The sequence below is a fragment of the Bos indicus genome, chromosome 12 (assembly GCF_029378745.1).
Source record: "Bos indicus isolate NIAB-ARS_2022 breed Sahiwal x Tharparkar chromosome 12, NIAB-ARS_B.indTharparkar_mat_pri_1.0, whole genome shotgun sequence".
Classification (NCBI taxonomy): domain Eukaryota; kingdom Metazoa; phylum Chordata; class Mammalia; order Artiodactyla; family Bovidae; genus Bos; species Bos indicus.
The window spans coordinates 17752365-17772540 of NC_091771.1; the positions used below are offsets into that span (position 1 = coordinate 17752365).

The window sequence follows — 20176 nt, forward strand, 5'->3', positions numbered from 1 at the left end:
CTAAGGAAAAGCTAGATATATGCTTTTAATAAAAAGATATAAGATATGGCAAACTCAGATATACATTCCACATTTTTCCTGGGGGCCACTGCTCATTTAACAAACAATATAATTATTAAAATAACTTGGAAGTATGACAAGCCTATTTGGACAGAGCAGTGGCCCCTCATGAAAGAGAAATTACAGGCAGCTAAGGAACTTATAGATACACAACTAGAATTAAAGCATATTGAGGAATCTTGTTCTCCTTGGAACTCTCCTATTTTTGTTATAAAAAAGAAATCTAACAAATGGCATCTCTTAACAGACCTCTACCCATCACACAAGGTATTAAGCTTTTATTTGGGCCACACCTCTTCGTGGTGAGGCTATACAACATGTTATAACTCACTTATTAGCTTGTTTTGCTGTAATGGGAACTCCTAGTTCTATAAAAATAGACAATGGCCCTGCCTGTATTTCTGGACACTTTAAACAATTTTTACAATCTTCTTCTATTAAACATATTACAGGTATTGCTTATAATCCACAGGTACAAGGTATAGTCAAACGAGCACATCACACACTAAAATTGCAAATAAAAAAATTTAAAAAGGGAGAATACACAGGAACCATACGGTAAAAGTGATTATTTACAACTCTCTGTCTCTTTATTATGGATCGCCTATGTTTTATAAGTCTGGAATTTTAATCTTTATCTTTGCTGAGAATAACTACAGTATATATGCCCACACCATGTTGATTAAAACACCTCTGCTCCATTAGAGCTTTGGTCCCCGTGTCTGTCTTTCTCTCTCTCTCTCAGGCTATTTCTTTGGAGCGCAGAGGCTCTCTGAGTTCACTTTCCTGCCCAAGCTTCTAAAACCCTCTTGAGAAGGTGCTCTGCACGTTCACCCCATTGAGAGGGCGCCTGAGGCCTCTGTGAACAGAGCAAGCCCCATGCCAGGGGCTTTATTGGCTTTCTGCGTAAACCAAATAATATCAGCCTCTTTCTCTCTACTTTCTTTTCGGTCGACTTCAGACCACCAGGTTCCGGTCCATTAAAGGACCTCAACACTCTACAAACTTCAAATGAAAAGGCATTCTTCATTTCCTCCCTAGAAAGGCAATTCATAATTATAAGCTTTTACAGAGATCTAAAGAGAGAGGAAAAAATTCAGATTTAAGAGTCTATCTACTACTGTCCTCCTACTGAAGTATAATATAGATGAATTAATCTACAGATTAATACTATTTTATTCAGAAGAAGAGGTAGAATAAATAAACTTTTAGAGTTTATTTGAACATTTTATTTTAGTTTTACAGTCCTTTTCTTCTCATATCTACTAATAAGAGAAGTGAAGAGCCACATAAAATGCAGCGCTACTGGGGGAAAATAGTTAATATTAAATTCTCACTAAAGTAATGATTAGATCTCTAAGAGTTGGCTATAAGTTAGAGAAAAATCTAAAAAAATACAGAAGAAATTAAATATAGAAACTGAACTGCTTATAAACTGAACTGAAAGTGAACTGCTCTTTGTACTAATTCCCTGACTAGAAAGAAACCCTCAAATTTGTAGTCAACTGTTCAGAAGAAAGCTTACATAGGAAAATAAGAAAGAGATCTGTTAAAACAATGGCTGTAGTTTTGCATATGGTCATGCCTGTTGAATGAATTGGTAGTTCAAATAATCTGCATTTCAACTCTGAAATTTTAGTGATAAACTTTCAGAACAGTAAGTTCTAGCAAAGAATTATAATTTCAAATAAATTAATAATGCTATTTTCACATTCTTAGCCTAAATTTCTCTTTTCTTGTCAGTCTTACGAAAGGTTTTGCCTTAAAATGGAACTGAATTTAAAATTACATGACAAAGAAGCCACTTCATATATCTCTTTTTAAAGAAATAAAAGTATGGAAAATAAAATTTGGAATTCTTGCAGCACATTTTATATCTAATCCAAGAAAGTAAAAAAAAAAAAAAAAACTGACAAAGTTAAATGTACCATTCATTTACAGCAGCCTGCAATGTTTTACTAGAAAAATTAAGTAGCAAATATGATTTGTTAAATTAGATTTGTCTCAGCCCAAAAGTACCCAACGGGTACTAGGCAAATGTTAAGAAATTTTAAAGTGCCAAAATACTGAAGAGGAACTTAAAATCAATTTTGGGGGGCACATCAACCCTATGGTACATATCTGCTCAGGCTTCCTTATGTGATACACACTGAAGAAGACCAGTAGAGTTTATGATTCATCTCCTAGAAACAGATAAGCAACCAAATCAATTTTTAAAGAGCTATTAACTCAGAAGCATTTGACTTTAATACAATCAAAATGTGCTTTTCTTTTTAATTTAAATGGCTGACTTATTTTTTGTTGTTTAATAAGCAACTGTCCACAGGGATTCCCAAAATAGCTCATTGTACCCCCAAAAGTAACACCAACCAACTCCACATTGGTCTAACATGATAGTATCAAACTACATTATAATGTCTTTGGCTGAATGGTTCAACTAGTACTACTAAATTTTCAGCATGAATTACTACAACTATGTATTACTTGTACAAATGAAATAAAAACAGTTTTCCTTAATAAGACTCTGAGTTCTCTGAAAATTCAAGTTCTTAAAATGAATTCAAATTTGATCATTTTCTCTATTGCTTTAACATATCTTTAATAAAACATATTCACAGTGTTATAGCTGTATCTTTAAAACACATTCAGATTGCTACATTTATTCCCATAAAAATGAGCTACTCTGAATGTGCAATATAACAGGACTCATTATTTCAAACTGTTTAGGCACATGTATCCTGTTCCTGGCTATAACAAAAAGTAAAAACATAATAACTAACAGAATGATAGATGCTGATATATAACATCACTGAAAAGGAAAAGAAAATGTAGAAAAACATAAATGAATTTGTAAAAACATAATTTTTATAAATGTTTGTAATATACAAGATTACTGTCATGGGATTTCTAAGGCAACTTACAAAAGCAAATTCTATCACATGAAGAAACCTAGAGGTAAAGACATCACTTCCAAACAAAACAATGCTTTTTATCTTATATCCTGAGTGGGTTTTTACTACCATCTAGTGTTATACCTTAAGAAATACTTTCTTATAAAAATTAAAAGTTACAAAAGACATTTTATAATATCATTCAAAAATTATTAGAAGACTTAATTAAATGTTAAAAAAAACACAGTATGGAAAACAGCTATTTTTTAAAAGACATTTTATATAAGAAAATAGTTTCATGACTCTTAAAATTTATGTCATATTACCAATTATATAATTTAGTGATGTTCTACATCAAATCTTGACCAGGGCTACCAAATATGAACCCAGTCTTCAAAAGACAAGGTAGTTAGCACACAGATTCAGCTCATAAAACTTAACCAATGCACTCAGAAAGCCAGATAATTATACTATAAAATGACTCAACACCCTCTCCAAGCACAGGATCTACGAAAGAAATTTCTCTTCCCATGATGCCTTAAATTCATTGCTAGCATATTAAGTTCCACAAAGAAAGCAAGGCAGAATAAGGTTATGTTTTTTAGAAGCATACTGTTTGCTACTGAATGTCTTCCTTGAACTTATCCAGTAGCAGGTCATCATGAAACAAACCTCAAAGTATAAAAATACCAAAAAGCTGAAAAAGACAAAGATGAAGCCAGGGGTACACATTCTCTTAGTGGATACAGAGACTTTCTCTTTGGTTAGACTATTTTACTGTGCTAGAAGTTATTTTTTCAGTTTATGGAATCTAAAGGTGAATCAGAGATGATTTAAGCTGCTCTTATCAAATTAACAATTTAGAAATTCTGTGGGTTTTATTTCAGCATGGTTTTACCTACAGTTTTTATTACAAGATTCTATTAAGTTTTATGGCATTAATCGTGTTGTTTTTTTAAACAAAAACATTGTTCTCCTGACATACACAAATAGATTATGGACCATACCTTTTTAATCTTTCCCATACAAATAGAAATAATGATCAACTTTTGAAACTGAATGTAATAAGATCATCCTAAATGTATCATGTCTACAATTACTCACTTGAAATGACCTTTCCATTGTGATTGCAAAGTAGTATTCTCTCCTGGGATATCTTCGTTCACAAACCAATACTTGATTGCATATCCTGCCCTTTTCTCCTGTTTGCTTGGTAAACAACTTTTTCCCAATCATTTGTGAGGAAACAGCTTTTGCTTCTTCTGGACTAAAATAAGAAAAAGAACTCAAACTCTTTTCTCCTCCAAGTGAGATAAATATAAGCACATGACAGCCAAAACCTTATCTCGCCTACTACTTATCAATTCAATAAGGGCATCTTTTATAATATTCATTATTTCTTTAATAGTGATGATTTAAAAAAAAAAAAACTTACGAGAAAACTATCTTCACTCCTCCTTTGAGGCCACTTTCAAATGTTCCTTTTCCTCTGCCACCAGCCAAAACTTGCGCCTTTATCACAACATCTTTTGAACCTAGAAGAAAAACACTTCTATTAGATACGAAGCATGGAGCAGCACACAACACACAATACTTTGCTATTAAACATACATATTTAGCAACCTTACTAAACGTAGTAAATTAAAGATCCATTTACCCACAATGTTGAAAAATGAGGCACTCCATGTACATAGATTTTCTAGATTAGGACACTAAAACATTCACCACCTAAAGATTCACAAACTTAAAAAAATCAGCCACTCATTAAACCATTTCTTAAGCATACTGAAAACAAGTTTACCTTTATCTGGTACTTTAAATATTAATTACTCTGCAAGGTACTAAATTTACAAAATTGAGAGTCAAATACCTTCCTAACAGTTTCCTCCCTCCCTGCTGCTACTGCTGCTAAGTAGCTTCAGTCGTGTCCGACTCTGTGAGACCCCCTAGACGGCAGCCCACCAGGCTCCCCCATCCCTGGGATTCTCCAGGCATGAACACTGGAGTGGGTTGCCATTTCCTCCTCCAATGCATGAAAGTGAAAAGTCAAAGTGAAGTCGCTTAGTCGTGTCCGACTCTTAGCGACCCCATGGACTGCAGCCTACCAGGCTCCTCCGCCCATGGGATTTTCCAGGCAAGAGTACTGGAGTGGGGTGCCATTGCCTTCTCCATCCTCCCTCCCTATTGATATGTAACCTTGCTATCCTATGAAACTTTGAGGTATAAATGCTGCTTTGAGTAGAAATGTACCATGACTTTGAGGGCAAGTTCCACTACTGATACCAGCTCACATCATCCCACTGACACTCTCCAGCTGTACTGTTGTGAGGGAGGTGACAGGAATTAAGGCATGTTAACCCAAAGATTCCAGAATGTTATGCTTCCAAGTCTTTAAGACATTTTTTTCAGCAAATAATTGAATTTTTCTTCTTTAACAGGTAAACTGATCTCTTTTCTTTCCTTTTCTAACATGATGAAGAAAATTATCAAACTAGCTATTTAGCTTAGGTACTACTCTTCATGATTCAGAGCAACACTTTTTAGAGGTGCATTCTGTCTCCCAAGACAGGTAGAATTTCAGAGCCTCCTCATTTCACGTCTCAGAGTATTTTGCCCATACTCAGGTGGTGCAGTGTTACCGCCTGAATCTGCAGAATCCACCTGCCAGTGCAGAAGACAAGGGTTTGATCCCTGGGTGGGGAAGAGCCCCTGGAGGAAGAAATGGCAACCACTCCAGTATTCTCGCCTGGAAAAATCCACGGACAGAGGAACCCAGTGGGCTACAGTCCATAGGGTCTCAAAGTCATGACTGAGCACAGATGCATGCTCAGTTACACTGTTAAACTGTTACAGCAGTGTAACATCACTATTACATTACGAAAAACAATTACCCTTTGAGGTCAGGATTAAGGACATTGTTATATTATTTGTTGTATCCTCAGCAGGAAGAGGTCCCTGGGAAGTAACGACCACTCCATAAATGTGTATCTGAATAGGCTAAAGATGGGAATTCTACCACCAGGAAAGGCCATCTCTAACATGCATATACCAAGCCAAATGAGAGGGCACCCTCACCTGATCAAGGAGGTAACAAATACAGATTGTGATCAAATAAGAAATGATCAAAAGTAACTTCCCTGGGAGTTACAGGCAGAGTCCTTACAATGGCCTCAAGGCTCTGTGTAATCCCCTAGAACCCCTGCCCCTTGTATTACATCCCCCTCGCTGTTCACACACCAGCTACTCTAGTCTCTCTGGTCCTGAGCATGTTCCTCTCTTCCTTCAGGATCTGGCTCCCAGCAACCTCTCTCCCTGGAATACTCTGCATACAGGTATCCATTTAGGAGAGGTACCCATTCCTTTTCAGTTTTTCTTTAAGTCTAAATTGTCCATGAGGTTCAGGTTCACCCTGATCACTCTACTTAACACTCTGACTGCCCACCACCAATCCGCCTTACCCTGATCTTTTTTTTTTTTTTTTAATAGAAGCCATTGCCTTCAAACATAATTTCTCGTGTTTATTATTTTTGTTTTGTTCCCTCACTAGAATGTAGACTCCAGAAGGGCAGAATCTTGTTCAGTGATATTTACAAGATCCTGGGAGAGTTCCTAGTACACAATATATTCTGAATGATGAATAAAAGAACAGTTACAAATCAAGAGAATTCTTATGAATCCAGATTTTCCACTGTTCTTGAAAAATCTGAATTGGAAATCCTGGGCCCTACATCCAGAAATGACTAATTAAAAGTGTTTTGTTTACATAAGACATTATTTCAATTTGCCACAGTCCCCACCATTCCCAAATGTAACAACTAATTTTAGATAAAGATTAGAGAAAGTTGAGAAATTTCCTTAAAACTGACAATCATTTCCTTATTGAGAAGACAACAGGTAGCCTCAGGGACTACAGCAAATTAGAGTGCATGCCCAAATTATTGATAAAAGCAGCAGCCACTAGTCATTTTACCTGTTTCTGATTACCTGTTGAGTCAGTTTTCCAGTACTTAAATATTCATTTAAATCCAAAGAGGATATCTGTAATCCAAACAGTATAAATGTAATATAAAAATGGACAACAGTTAAACTGGTGCTTTGCTGGGCTAAATTCAAACATTCCTATTCATCAAGCTGGGAACTTAACATACTGATCTATTAAGTAAGAGTAATGAAGTTCTATTTCTTCAAAAACATTTTACAAAACAAAAAGCTCTTCCCCCAAAGTGTCAATTTTTGTTTTCTTAGGCAAATAAACTCCTTAAGGGCACAAAAGATTCTTCAAAAGTTACTTCTAAATAAGTCCTTCACAACAAAAGAAGAGAGAAAAAAAAAAACACACACACACAAGTAATGACACACAATCTCATCATCTAGCAAAACAGGGAGAATAAGAAGATAAATCTGAGGACAAATGATTGAAAGAAGATTTTATTCAATTCCATTAATTCAATCAACAGTTACATCTACATACGAGATAACTGTGCTAGAGTTCTTGATACAACAATGAGCAGAGAGCTCAGTCTTACTGGATTTGGCCCTTTCTCTAGTCAGACAAGAGCAAAATTTGTGTGTCTCAAGATTATTTTTAAAGTATATTCACCATCCCTCCTAGCTTTTGACATTGACATTGACAAGTCGCTCAGTTATGCCCGAGTCTTTGAGACCCTATGGACTGTAGCCTACCAGGCTCTTCTGTCCATGGGATTTTCCAGACAAGAGTACTGGAGTGGGTTGCCATTTCCTTCTCCAAGGGATCTTCCTGACCCAAGGATTGAACCCGGGTCTCCCACATTGTAGCCAGACGCTTTACCATCTGAGCCATGAGGGAATCTAATCACTCACAAATGTTGTTAAGCACTCCTCATATACAGTCATCTAGTAAGACATTGGTAAAAGGAAAAGGAGGCAAAGTCCTGTTGCATGCCAAAAGAAATCTGCCTCCAAGCAGACATTCACTAATCGGCACCCTCCGCATGTTTATTTATCCAGAGAGAAATTCTATCTCAACTATACTAGAATCCAAACTATATTTCTACAATCAACAGGGAAATCATAAGAATTCTACCAAATGCCTTAGTGAAATCATGTTTTCTTAAAGCAGTAACTGTAAGGAGGAGATGGGAACCTGCTCTTAGAACTGACCCCAAATGATAACTATTTCTCTGTACTTAACAACCCTTTGATAATCCATTCCAGAAATGCCTCCATTATCTTCCAACTCATCACCCTTCATTGTATGGACTCCTATGAGTCTTAAAATACTGGAATTAGATTTCTTTCCAACCATTCTCCTATCCCTAACTTCAATTATTCACAATAGGTAAAACTTGTCCCTAGGGCAGTGTTTTCAAACTTTTATCACAATCATGCCAGAAAATGATAGAATTTGTAGGGAATACTGGGGAAAGAGGTCAGAGCTCTTTTGGAAGGAGTTACCAGCTACAGGGCTCAGGGGTCCCAGGCCTCATGCTAACCAGACTTCTCTTGCCACCCACAGGACTGAAGGGAAGCAATACTTTGTCACATCTGTAACACATTTTTGCCCTAAGTTTATCAGTTGGTGAGGTAAGACTTTAAAAAAAAAAATGGGAATTAACATTTTATGAATTTTGGAGTAACTAAGAAGCAAAAATCAGCCAAAATCAGCACTGAAAATTGCTAGCTAGATGGAAAGAATCAGGTGTATTTCTAGCATACCTCATAACACAACTTGTACAATTACATCCCATAATCGGTATCTTCTGATATTAATGACTCACCACAAAAAACAAAATTGTTTCAACATTCTTCAAACAGCTATGAAATGCATCTTTTAAAATGTAGTGTTTCTGATTCTTTAGATTTAAAGGTCCTATTTGTCACTAATCCCGCTCCATATGACAATCATCATTTGCAGCCTTCTTTGACAAAAGCACACTTTCTAGATAAACATGATGCCTTCTGTTCCAAGGGCCTCAAAATCAGAGCTGCTTATCTGCTCCTTACTACTTCTAAGTCCTGGATCCAGAGAACTTGCCAGAAATTTCACAGCTATAATATATCCTACATATTAACTATTGTTTCTTCCACAGCTAGAAATCATTAAAGATTTTTACAGTGAGTAAATAAATCGAGAGACTGGCATCTGAATAAATCCTGCTTGTTTTATGAAAAAGTCTGTACATAGATTTTTTTTTTTGACAACATAGTGAAATTTGACTAAGTGAGAAAATATACAGAAAACTAAGAAAACCAATTATAATAATTTGGAAGCAGAAAAAAGAAACACTAGCTTTAACTGACTTCATTAAATCTGGCCCTTTTATCACATAAAGTGTATGGAAAACACTTTATGCCTTCAGCTTTATGAAGAAGGAAAGAACTAGTAAACAAAAAATGAATCACTCAAAAAATTAACAAAATTAAAAGAAGAAAATCAAGTGTCTGAAATTCATCCTTAAGTACAGAAGGGTAGAATAAGAAAAACTTTTGCTTCCTAGTTATCTGGGTTTTCTTTAGAAATTAACATTTAGGTCACATATCTAAGACTGAATCTCAAGAGGGTAGTTATTAAAAAGTGCCTTTGCAAGAAATACTACAGAAATATAATGAGTTTTCTTTAAGCCGTGACCCTTAAAAGCCCCTAATATACATAATGTTTTAAAGGTTAAAATGAGGTACATCTTTTACCATGGACAAGTTCAAACTTCAGGTTACCATTAATTAACAAAAATTTCCCCCAAATTAGTATGAATTTACATCAGACTTTTACTAATAAAAAGAAGTTTGTTTGTAATCTGAATAAAAAGAACTGTTTTTCTGATTAAGAATAAACTGCAAATTAAAAATCATACTTCCAAGACAAGGAAATCAAGAGTGCCCCATTCAAAAACATATCATATGATATATGACAACCTTCTAGTCTTCTACATGCTTTCACTTTTGAAACAAAAACCCATCCTAGAAACAAGTAAGTATAAATAGAGACAAAAACTTTTACAATTTTCAACAGTTTAAAATGTTCCACATCTTTCCTAAAAAAAATAATAAAAGCAAAGTCTTCACCAAAGCACACTGAAAAGCATATTAATCAAATGTACATACAAGAGAGATTATGATAATTATTAATACATAAAATTGGTGTGATTTTAAATACTACTAAAAGAAAATGCAGTGTATAGCTAGTACATTACTCATTAACATGTTCTCTTATTAGATCCTTAAAAATATAAAGCATACTTTCCAAACTCCAAATTTATTTTTTAATTGAGATTAACATAAATTCAAATTAATCAAAGCTACTAAGGTTTCTATTATCAATAAAAGAATCTAATAAACATGGGGAACTATTTAATTCATTTAAAAATATTAACATTTATATTGATTACCTAAGTGTCAGGCCGTCTTCTAAGAGATTGGGGTCTATCAGTGAATAAAAGACAAAGAAACCCTGCTCTCATAGAGCTTACATTCTAATGCTAAACTTCTTTTTTTCTCCTTCTGATTCTCTATTTTTCATGTCCAAAAAAAAGATGGGGAAACACTGTACCTCTCTTTGTGTTCTCAGTCATTCAGTCATATCTGACTCTTTGTGACCACATGGACTGCAGCCTGCCAGGCTCCTCTGTCTGGGGAATTTTCCAAGAAAGAATACTGGAGCCGGTTGCCATTTCCTACTCCAGGGGATCTTCTCGACCGAGTCTCTTGGGTCTCCTGCACTGGCAGGCAGATTCTTTACCATTGTGCCTCCTGGGAAGCCCCAGACTTCTCTTTACAAATACATAAACAGCTAAGATCTTTCACCATTCCCTGAAGAATCGACACAGCCAGAATTTCCTTCCCTAAAGGACTTCAGCTCAAAAAACTAAAAACAGGACTTCAACTTCTTGAAGGTTTGATTCTTAAGTTATGGGCACTATGGGAGCTCAGAAAATCTCAATAATTTTAGCATGTCAACAATTGTCTTCTCTTTTACATTAATAAAACTTATTTTTAAAAATATAAAAGAAAAGCCAAAAGTTGTTATTAAGCCAAAAGTAAAGTTCGTATCTTATCTGAGAACCTATTTCTTAATTTAGTACCTAATTTTTTGGCAATCGCATAAGCTTCATCTGGTGACTTAGCCACATGTCCTTTGGGAATGGAGACACCAGCTTCCTGCAACAATTCCATACTCAGGTATTCATGCAGCGAGAGATTCCTTTGCTGTTGATGCTGTATTTGGACTCCATGGTTGTTAAACAATCCAGAGCTTCCCAGGACCTAGAGAAATTGGGGACATATTTATATAAAGAGTGGTTTAGCAGGAATTCTTGTTAAAAACACTTTAAAATACTTTAGAGTACTTGATTCTTCAAAACTATAACAAAATTGTCATAGTAAAACATCAAAATATCATATTCAGAGTAAATTACAGCACAAAACTAACAACTAAATCTACTAAATGTCAAAAGTGACCCTTATAGTTTTAACTTTTTCCTCATTATCTCTAGTTTTTAACTTTCATTTGAGCTTTACTACCATATCCCTAATGATCTACAGAGCATTTCTACCTCAAAGCCAAATTCTGCAGATCTAAAACCAATCTCCTATTTCCACCAAATCAAAAATCCTTCCCATCTTTCTTCTCTCCATCATTCCTCCAGGACCTAACAAATTGCCTGACACGAGAGATGAGGCACCTGTATGATGTGGTACCATCAATCTTTCATACATTCAAAATTCAAACCCCGACTTCATCAGCACTGCACATCGTGGTGTGCCGCCCAGATCCCCCCTCAGGACCAAGGCATTCATAGCCCCAGCTGCTGGGAGGGCTGGCAGCTGACAGGCCTCAGCTGAGTCTGCTCATTGGAGCCTTTCTGCCCAAAGTCATACTCCTTTCCCACTGTCAGCCTATAGCCAACGACTGGCCAATGAGAGTTAAGGTAGGGATGTAAAAACCTCGTGTGCGTGTGCATGCTCAGTGGCTCAGTCAGTCGGGTCCGACTCTTTGTGACCCTATGAACTGAGGCCGCCAGGATCCTCTGTCCATGGGACTCTACAGGCAAGAATACTCGAAAAACTGGGTTGCCATGCCCTCTCCAGGGAATCTTCCAGACCCAGGGATCGAATCCACGTCTCTTATGTCTCCTGCATTAGCAGGTGAGTTCTTTACCGCTAAGGCACCAGGGAAGCCCAAATACCTGGCACCTCACCCCAATTTGGGACAATTCAGGATCATCCTATTGCAGACCTCCCACAGGAAGAGCAGAGGTCCCACTGCACTGCACTGGAGTTGCGGTCAATCCTCCTTCCTTCACTCTCCCACAGGTACTGATCCTGAGATCACTTTTAATAAACTTCCTCCATGAAACTCTCCATTGAATACTCGGCAAATTACAATCTGCAATATCATCTTTAACGCATTCCTTCTAAACTACTCCCTTTATAAACCCCTTCAGGTGTACATGCTTCACAAACAGTCAAAGCTTCTAAGAAAGAAATGACCCACCAACCTCCTTTTCAATCTATGTAAAACATTCATTCACTCAAAAACTCACTGAGCACACTGGAAATAGAGAGGTCAACCCAACAAAACCCTTGCATCTAAAGCTTACAGTCTAGTATGTATTTGTATGTCGGGGGTTGGGGGAGGCATAAACAATAAAGAAAGAATATATGCCAAACAGCAGTAAGAGTAAAAAACATAGAAAATTAAAAAATAAGAAGTGCTATTTTATACAGTTGCAGGAGTTTTCTCCACTAAAACATCCCTCGGGGTGGGAGCGGCGGGGGGGAGGGGGGGAGGGGACGCTGAGTTAAGAATTATCTTTTCAAAAACAAATAAGTAGGAAACAGAAATAAGATATTCCTCTACAAGCTGAATAAGTCACTGTTGAAAGACAAAGGAGTATGAGAGTTGCCAGCGTCTGGTTGCAGGGCCACAACAATGAGAAGTACTGAAAGAAGGATGCAATCAGAAAGATCTCGAGCATCTATGGGTCCCAAAACTCCCCCCTAAGTTCCTAGTCTTAAACCATCAACACCACACAGAAACACTTCTCAACCTTTTTCCAGACTACTCAGTTCTATCAACTTTATATGGCAGAACAAATTAAGTGCTACTGGAATCACACATTTAAATGTTATCCATCCGTTCACTTCTATTATCACCACACAGAATGCTGAAACATTGCTCATATGAAACATAGAACATCTTAAGAAATGAATTTAAAGGAATCTCACAGAAAATCCGTTCAGTTCAGTCACTCAGTCATGTCCGACTCTTTGCGACCCCATGAATCGCAGCACGCCAGGCCTCTCTGTCCATCACCAACTTCCGGAGTTCACTCAGACTCACGTCCATCAAGTCAGTGATGCCATCCAGCCATCTCATCCTCTGTCGTCCCCTTCTCCTCTTGCCCCCAATCCCTCCCAGCATCAGCGTCTTTTCCAATGAGTCAACTCTTCACATGAGGTGGCCAAAGTACTGGAGTTTCAGCTTTAGCATCATTCCTTCCAAAGAAATCCCAGGGCTGATCTCCTTCAGAAGGGACTGGTTGGATCTCCTTGCAGTCCAAGGGACTCTCAAGAGTCTTTTCCAACACCACAGTTCAAAAGCATCAATTCTTCGGCGCTCAGCTTTCTTCACAGTCCAACTCTCACATCCATACATGACTACTGGAAAAACCATAGCCTCATAGAAAATAGTCTGCTTCTTAAAGAGGGTTCATGAACCACCTGCATCAAGATTCCCTAGGAATGCCTCCAAAAATGCAGATTCCAAGGCCCTACTCTCATTTATAAAAGCAGAATCTCTGGACTGTGCCTCAAAAAATCTGCATTTGTAAAGTTATTCAGTTGATTCTTAAGCTCTCTACAGTTTGAGAACGAATAGTCTAACAAATCAATCATATAGAATAGCAAGCTATTTCTGATTCATTTGGTAAGCTAAAACCCTGGATAAAATTTCTCTTGGTAGCTCAATCCCCTGATTTAGTTTCACTTTAGTATTAAAAACTAACAACCTCCTAAACTTCAGTGTACATCTACCTTGTGAAATCCCACTCTTGGGTAAAGCCTCAAGAGAAATGAGTGCTTAGTCTATCAAAAGGCATATATAGCAGGCTTATTCATAATAGACAAAAAAATGGAAACGACCCAACTGCTCATCAGCAGAAGAATGGGTAGGAACTTCCTTGGTGCTCCAGTGGTTAAGAATCCACCCTTCAATGCAAGGAACATGGGTTTAATAATATCTGGTAGGAGAAATAAGATCCTACATGCCTTGGGGCAACTAAGCACCACAGTGAAGACCCAGCACAGCCAAAACAGAAAAACAAATAATTTAAATTGTTTTAAAAATAGAAGAATGGGTACAATGTACTATATCAATAGAAAAATCAAGAGCAAAAAAGGAAAAACGTATTGCTCACACAACAATGGATTCATCTCACAAGTACAATTTTAAGGGAAAGAAGCCAGACACAACAACACAAACTTACATGATTTTTTAAAATACAGTTCAAACTCAGAATTAACATACAGTGATGGAAGTCAAAATAAGTGGTTGGTCATCTTCTGTTGGTGAGTACTGATAAAGAGAGTGCCTTCTGAAGACTAAAAACACTATACACACACACACACCACAATTTGAACGGCAGCTACACAGATGGATCCATACATACAAATTAATCTAGCTACTCACATGGGATCACAAAGAGTAGAATACAACTTAGCAACTGAACAGCAAAAACTGAAGTTAGACATAAATTATGTACTTTGCTGTACAGAAATTATACCTCAAAATAATAAAAATAAGGGGGCCAAGGGAGAGTACCTAGCATAAGCTTGGTAAAAATAGTCATACACTGAAACATTTTTTGGATGCCTATATACCAGACACTGTACTCAGTTCAGTTCAGTCGTTCAGTTGTGTCCGACTCTTTGTGACCCCAATCGCAGCACACCAGGCCTCCCTGTCCATCACCAACTCCTGGAGTCCACCCAAACCTATGTCCATCGAGTCAGTGACACCATCCAACCATCTCATCCTCTGTCGTCCCCTTCTCCTCCTGCCTTCAATCTTCCCCAGCATCAGGGTCTTTTCAAATGAGTCAGCTCTTCGAATCAGGTGGCCAAAGTATTGGAGTTTCAGCTTCAACATCAGTCCTTCCAATGAACACCCAGGACTGATCTTTAGGATGGACTGGTTGGATCTCCTTGCAGTCCAAGGGACTCTCAAGAGTCTTCTCCAACACCACAGTTCAAAAGCATCAATTCTTCGGCACTCAGCTTTCTTTATAGACCAACTACTAGGAACACTAAAAGAATGAGATCAACTTGGTCCCAACCACAGAGTTCACAGATGTGTAAATAAACAGCTGCAACAAGTCTAAGAGCGAGCATAATCACCAGGTAGTACGTAATTATCTAGACAGACCAGAAAAAAAAAATACTACAGAGGCTTGATCCCAGTTTTTAAAAAAAAAAAAAACCTAACAGCTAAAAAGGACATTTTGGGGACAACTGGGGAAATACGAATCTGCCCTATAAATTAGGTATTAGTATTATGGCAATTTTATATTTCTAAAGTATGATAACTATATTGTGGTTATTTGTGTCTCTCATTCTTAAGAGACATACGTTGCAATATCTAAGGATGAAGTGCCATGATAGCTGTAACTTATTCTCAAATACTTCAACAAAAATATATGAATGTAATTTATACATACACGCATATGTACATCGGAGAAGGCAATGGCACCCCACTCCAGTACTCTTGCCTGGAAAATCCATGGACGGAGGAGCCTGGTAGGCTGCAGTCCATGGGGTCACTAAGAGTCGGACACGACTGATCGACTTCACTTTGACTTTTTACTTTCATGCATTGGAGAAGGAAATGGCAACCCACTCCAGTGTTCTTGCCTGGAGAATCCCAGGGACAGGGGAGCCTAACGGGCTGCTGTCTATGGGGTCGCACAGAGTCGGACACGACTGAAGCGACTAAGCAGCAGCAGCATGTGTATATAAGTTATATATATTATATATATAATATTTTTAATTTATATAATATTTTAAATGATATAATTTTGTAAATTATAAATTATATAAATTGAATAACATAAATTTTTAAAGAAAATGTGGCAGAATGTTAAATGAAGGTGAGGGTAGTACGGGTGCTCAATGTATAGTTGAAACATACCTATCAGTTTGAAATTTTTCCAAAAAAGCTTGGTGATAAATCCATGACACAAAACTTTATTTTTATGGTTTCTTTCAAATGTCTAAAAGAATTAGTAGTACTCATAAGGTGTTGCTGACAGTTTTTCAGACCATATTAAGGTTTTTTTTAAATATCAGAAATATTTTGATAATCCTTTCCTTGTGCCACTAGAAGCTATAACTTGAAATACCATCAGCTGGGAATCATGATGGTAATACAAATCCCTGCATAATCACAAAGATTCCCCACACTGATGCATTTTTCTTTCCTGATGTATCACTTAGAAGATTCCTCCTGCCAAAAGGCCACCAACTCCTGGCCAAACTCCTCCACCACCACCTCTCCAACCCATACTGAGTGTAAGTAATACTTATTCAAAAGTGGGGAAGTGTAGTTACTAGGGAGTATGATTCACAACGAACGAAGATATCTTAAATTGTTTAATATGCTAATAACTTGAACTATTTTTATCAAATATACACTAGACAAAAGATACACAGAAACAAGAAGAGGGTCAGAGCACTGAACAAAATGTTTAAGCAAATTTGCTAAACCCAATGGGTGACCTTGAACAAGATTCCTTAAGCTCTGCACCTCTATGTCCCCATCTACAAAAGCAAGGGGTTAGACCCAATGTTCTTGATAGTATTATTTACAATAGCCAAGATAACGGAAGCAACCTAAATGTCCACTGTCAGAGAACTGGATAAAGAAGATGTGGTACATCTTTACAATAGAATACTACTCAGTCATAAATGAATGAGATAATGCCATTTGCATGAACATGGGTGAATCTCAAGATAATTATACTAAGAAAGATAAATATATGATATCACTTACATGCAGAATAAAAAAAAAAGATACAAATGAATTTATTTACAAAACAGAAACAGACTCACAGACTTCAAAAACAGTGTTATCAAAGGGGAAACTTGGGGAGGAAGGATAAATCAGGACAATGGTCTCCAACCTCCAGTATCTAACGCCTGATGATCTGAGGTGGAGCTGATGTAATAATAATAGAAATAAAGTATACAATAAATATAATACACCTGAATAATCCCAAAACCATCCCCGCCCCCAGCCCATGGAAAAACTGTCTTCCACAAAACTGGTCCTTGGTGCCAGAAAGGTTGGGGAACACTTAATTAGGAGTTTGGGATTAACACATACACACTACTATATATAAAATAGATAATCAGTAAGGACCTATTCTATAGCACAAGAAACTCTACTCAATATTCTGTAATAATCTAGATGGGAAAAGAGTCTGAAAAAGAATGAATATATATATGTATACCACACACATATATATCCGTATATAACTGATATATTAAATATAACTGAGTATAATACATATATATATAATTGAATCACTAAGCTGTACCTGAAACACAACATTATAGATCAACTGTACTCCAATACAAATTAAAGATTAAATTAAAAATAAAAGCAAGGGGTTAGACTAAGGTGAATTCAAATTCCAAAGCTGTATTTCTTAATGTGAGGGTGGAAGAGATGTTTAAGACAATATATCAGGCATCTCTATAAGAAGAAATAAAGACTTTTAAAGGAATTTCCAAAAGTATAAAGACAATGATTAGAAGGGAAACAGATCTGTTCACCAAAATCTCATTTTCTAAAAACCAGACAGCACCCTTTAAGACCCAAAAGAAGGAAGTTCAAGGCTAAAAAAAAAAAAAAAAAAAAATCACTTCTCCTATTAGGAAGCAAATTCACAGAATTCACTAGATTGAAAGAATGAATAGCTTTAAAAAGAAAAAAAAAAAATATCTAAATTCATTTACAGCATGTCTGAGGTTACTTCAGAACACAACCAAAAGCTCTAGAAATGACTTATGAAGCCAATCATACCCTTCCACAAGTTTATTAGTGTCAACATATATTGGGAAGAATTGTCTAATTCTTATGTTCTAGAAAACGACTGTAGAGCAGATTCAAACACAGACTTTGGAGCTACATGCTTCCAGAATGAAGGCTCAGTTCTGATCTCAACTGCTTGGTGATCTAGACCAAATTACTCCTTCTCTCAGCCAGAGTTTCTCCATCAGTGATATGGAGATTAAGGACTTCCTTACAGTGTTGCTCAAGAGCCTAATGAAAGACTACATGTACAATGCTTGGCACAGTTCCTGGCATACAGCAAATGCTCCAACACACAGGAAACCAAGGCCTCCTACCACCAAATTCCCTTACCGAATTGATGATTAATCTCTTTACCCAAAACTTTATCCCCTTTCTTGTCCCCCCCCCCACCTCAATCCTGTGCTATCTGAACACTAATCAACCAGAGTCTGATGACTAAAACTGCTGTGTTGATGACATCATTAATGTCCTAAACCGGGTACTGAAGATACCATTAGTAAAGAACAAACTCAGGCTGCTTCTCCAGGGCAAGATGAGCTAATAGGCCCCAAGCCTTGGACCATTTGATCAGAGAATCGTACATCATAGACAACTCAATTCCCTGATACTAGAATCAGAAATGTCACAGAAATTACACAAGCCAATGATTACTCCCAGCTTCTTTGTTCTCCCCCTTTAAAAAACAACTCCTTAAAAAAAAAAAAAAAAAACGAACTCCTAACTGAAAGATCAAGTTGCAGTGGATCTGTGAATTGCCTGGCGCCCTGCAAATAAACCCTTATTTTACTGCAAACAACCCGTCAGAATTTGGCTTTCTATGCCATGGACACTCAAGCCCTTGCTCCGTTACTTTTACTTACACACACACAAACTTAAACTGAGGCTATGATGTTATGGTGTATGCAGGAAAAAAAAAGTGATCCACAAGATTATTTTATTTCCCCAATTGATAAGTTGGTGAACATCATCTCATTCTCACTATTAAACAACTACCTGGGGAAGCTTCCCGACCTCATCTCAGGAAAGGCCAGTCAGCAAGCAGTACTGGTTCTGCGAAGCATCCAAGAGACACACAAGTGTATCTGAAGGGCATGCCCTCCTCCTCAAAGAGCCGCGGAAGCCTCGGCTCACCGCGAGGGAGGCAGGAGCAAGCAGGAGAAGGTGCCCAGCCCCCGCCTCTCCTTTCGGAGCCCACCCCCGAAAGGGCTCCAAAAAGAGGGCTCCCCGCCGCCGCCGCCGCCCTCTCAGTAACAAGGTGAGCAGCCCTACCCAGACAGCCGGAGCTCCTCGCAGATTTCAGGCTGCAGCAAAAAGGCGCAAACATGAGCCCGTTCGCAGGCCTGGCGGGCAGCACTCCCGGGCAAGACGCCCGCCACTCCGGCGGGGCACCCCCCTGTCACCCAATGTCACCGACTGCGGAGTGACCCGGAGCCGGGCCCCGGGCCCCCTCACACCTCGCCCACAGGAGCCAGCCCTCCACCTCGCCCTTTCTCCTGCCAACCCTCAAAGCGAGAGCGGGCAGGGCCTCAATACCTGGGCGGCGGCCGGCAGCGCCGTTCGGGGTCGGTGGCTCCTCAGGGTGGCGGCAGCCAAGAGCCGGCTGTAGAACACGGAGGCCGCCATTTCTCAGTCCGACCAAGTCCCCTGGGCGCCGCGCGCAGGCGCAGAACCTCGAGACGACCGGAGACGCGGCGGCTCCCTACGCGCGCACCGCCCCTAGCCCCGCCCATGGGGCGGAGCCTCGGATTAACTCTGCAGCGGTGGCCCTGGGCGAGTGCCGCAGGCGTTACTGTTGATAGGCTCGCGTAGGCGGACAGAGAGCAAACTTTAACCTTGGTAACTGGACACCGCAGCCTGAACATCAGACCTGAGGTCGGCGCTCAGAAACCCGGAGCTTTCCTAGTGAAATGTAATGGAGATGATCTACGCCACTACCTGTGTGATCTTAACATCTCTGAGTCTCAGGTGCCTCAGCTGTAAAACGGGGTTCCTTCAGAAAACAAGAACTTGCATTCCTGTTTTTGTGCGAAATACTGCCTTTGGGATACAGCAGTATCCCAAATCCAATATCCAGTACTTTGTCCCAAAATATCCCATACTTTGTCCAGTATCCCAAAGTATCCAATACTTGGGCCACCTGATGCAGGGAACT

At 38.3% G+C, this 20176-nt stretch overlaps 1 protein-coding gene across 1 annotated transcript in view; it reads right to left on the bottom strand.

Annotated features, from left to right (window-relative positions):
• Positions 1-19706, bottom strand: part of SUCLA2 (succinate-CoA ligase ADP-forming subunit beta) — a 44781-nt gene extending 25075 nt beyond the window's left edge. Inside the window, exons 1-4 of the mRNA XM_019971260.2 lie at positions 19558-19706; positions 11012-11192; positions 4387-4486; positions 4056-4218 (exon numbers count right to left, since the gene is read on the bottom strand). Of these exons, the coding sequence (XP_019826819.2) occupies positions 4056-4218; positions 4387-4486; positions 11012-11192; positions 19558-19647 (534 nt within the window). The 5' untranslated portion in view covers positions 19648-19706. The remainder of the gene's footprint in view (positions 1-4055; positions 4219-4386; positions 4487-11011; positions 11193-19557) is intronic.
• Positions 19707-20176: the final 470 nt, after the last annotated feature.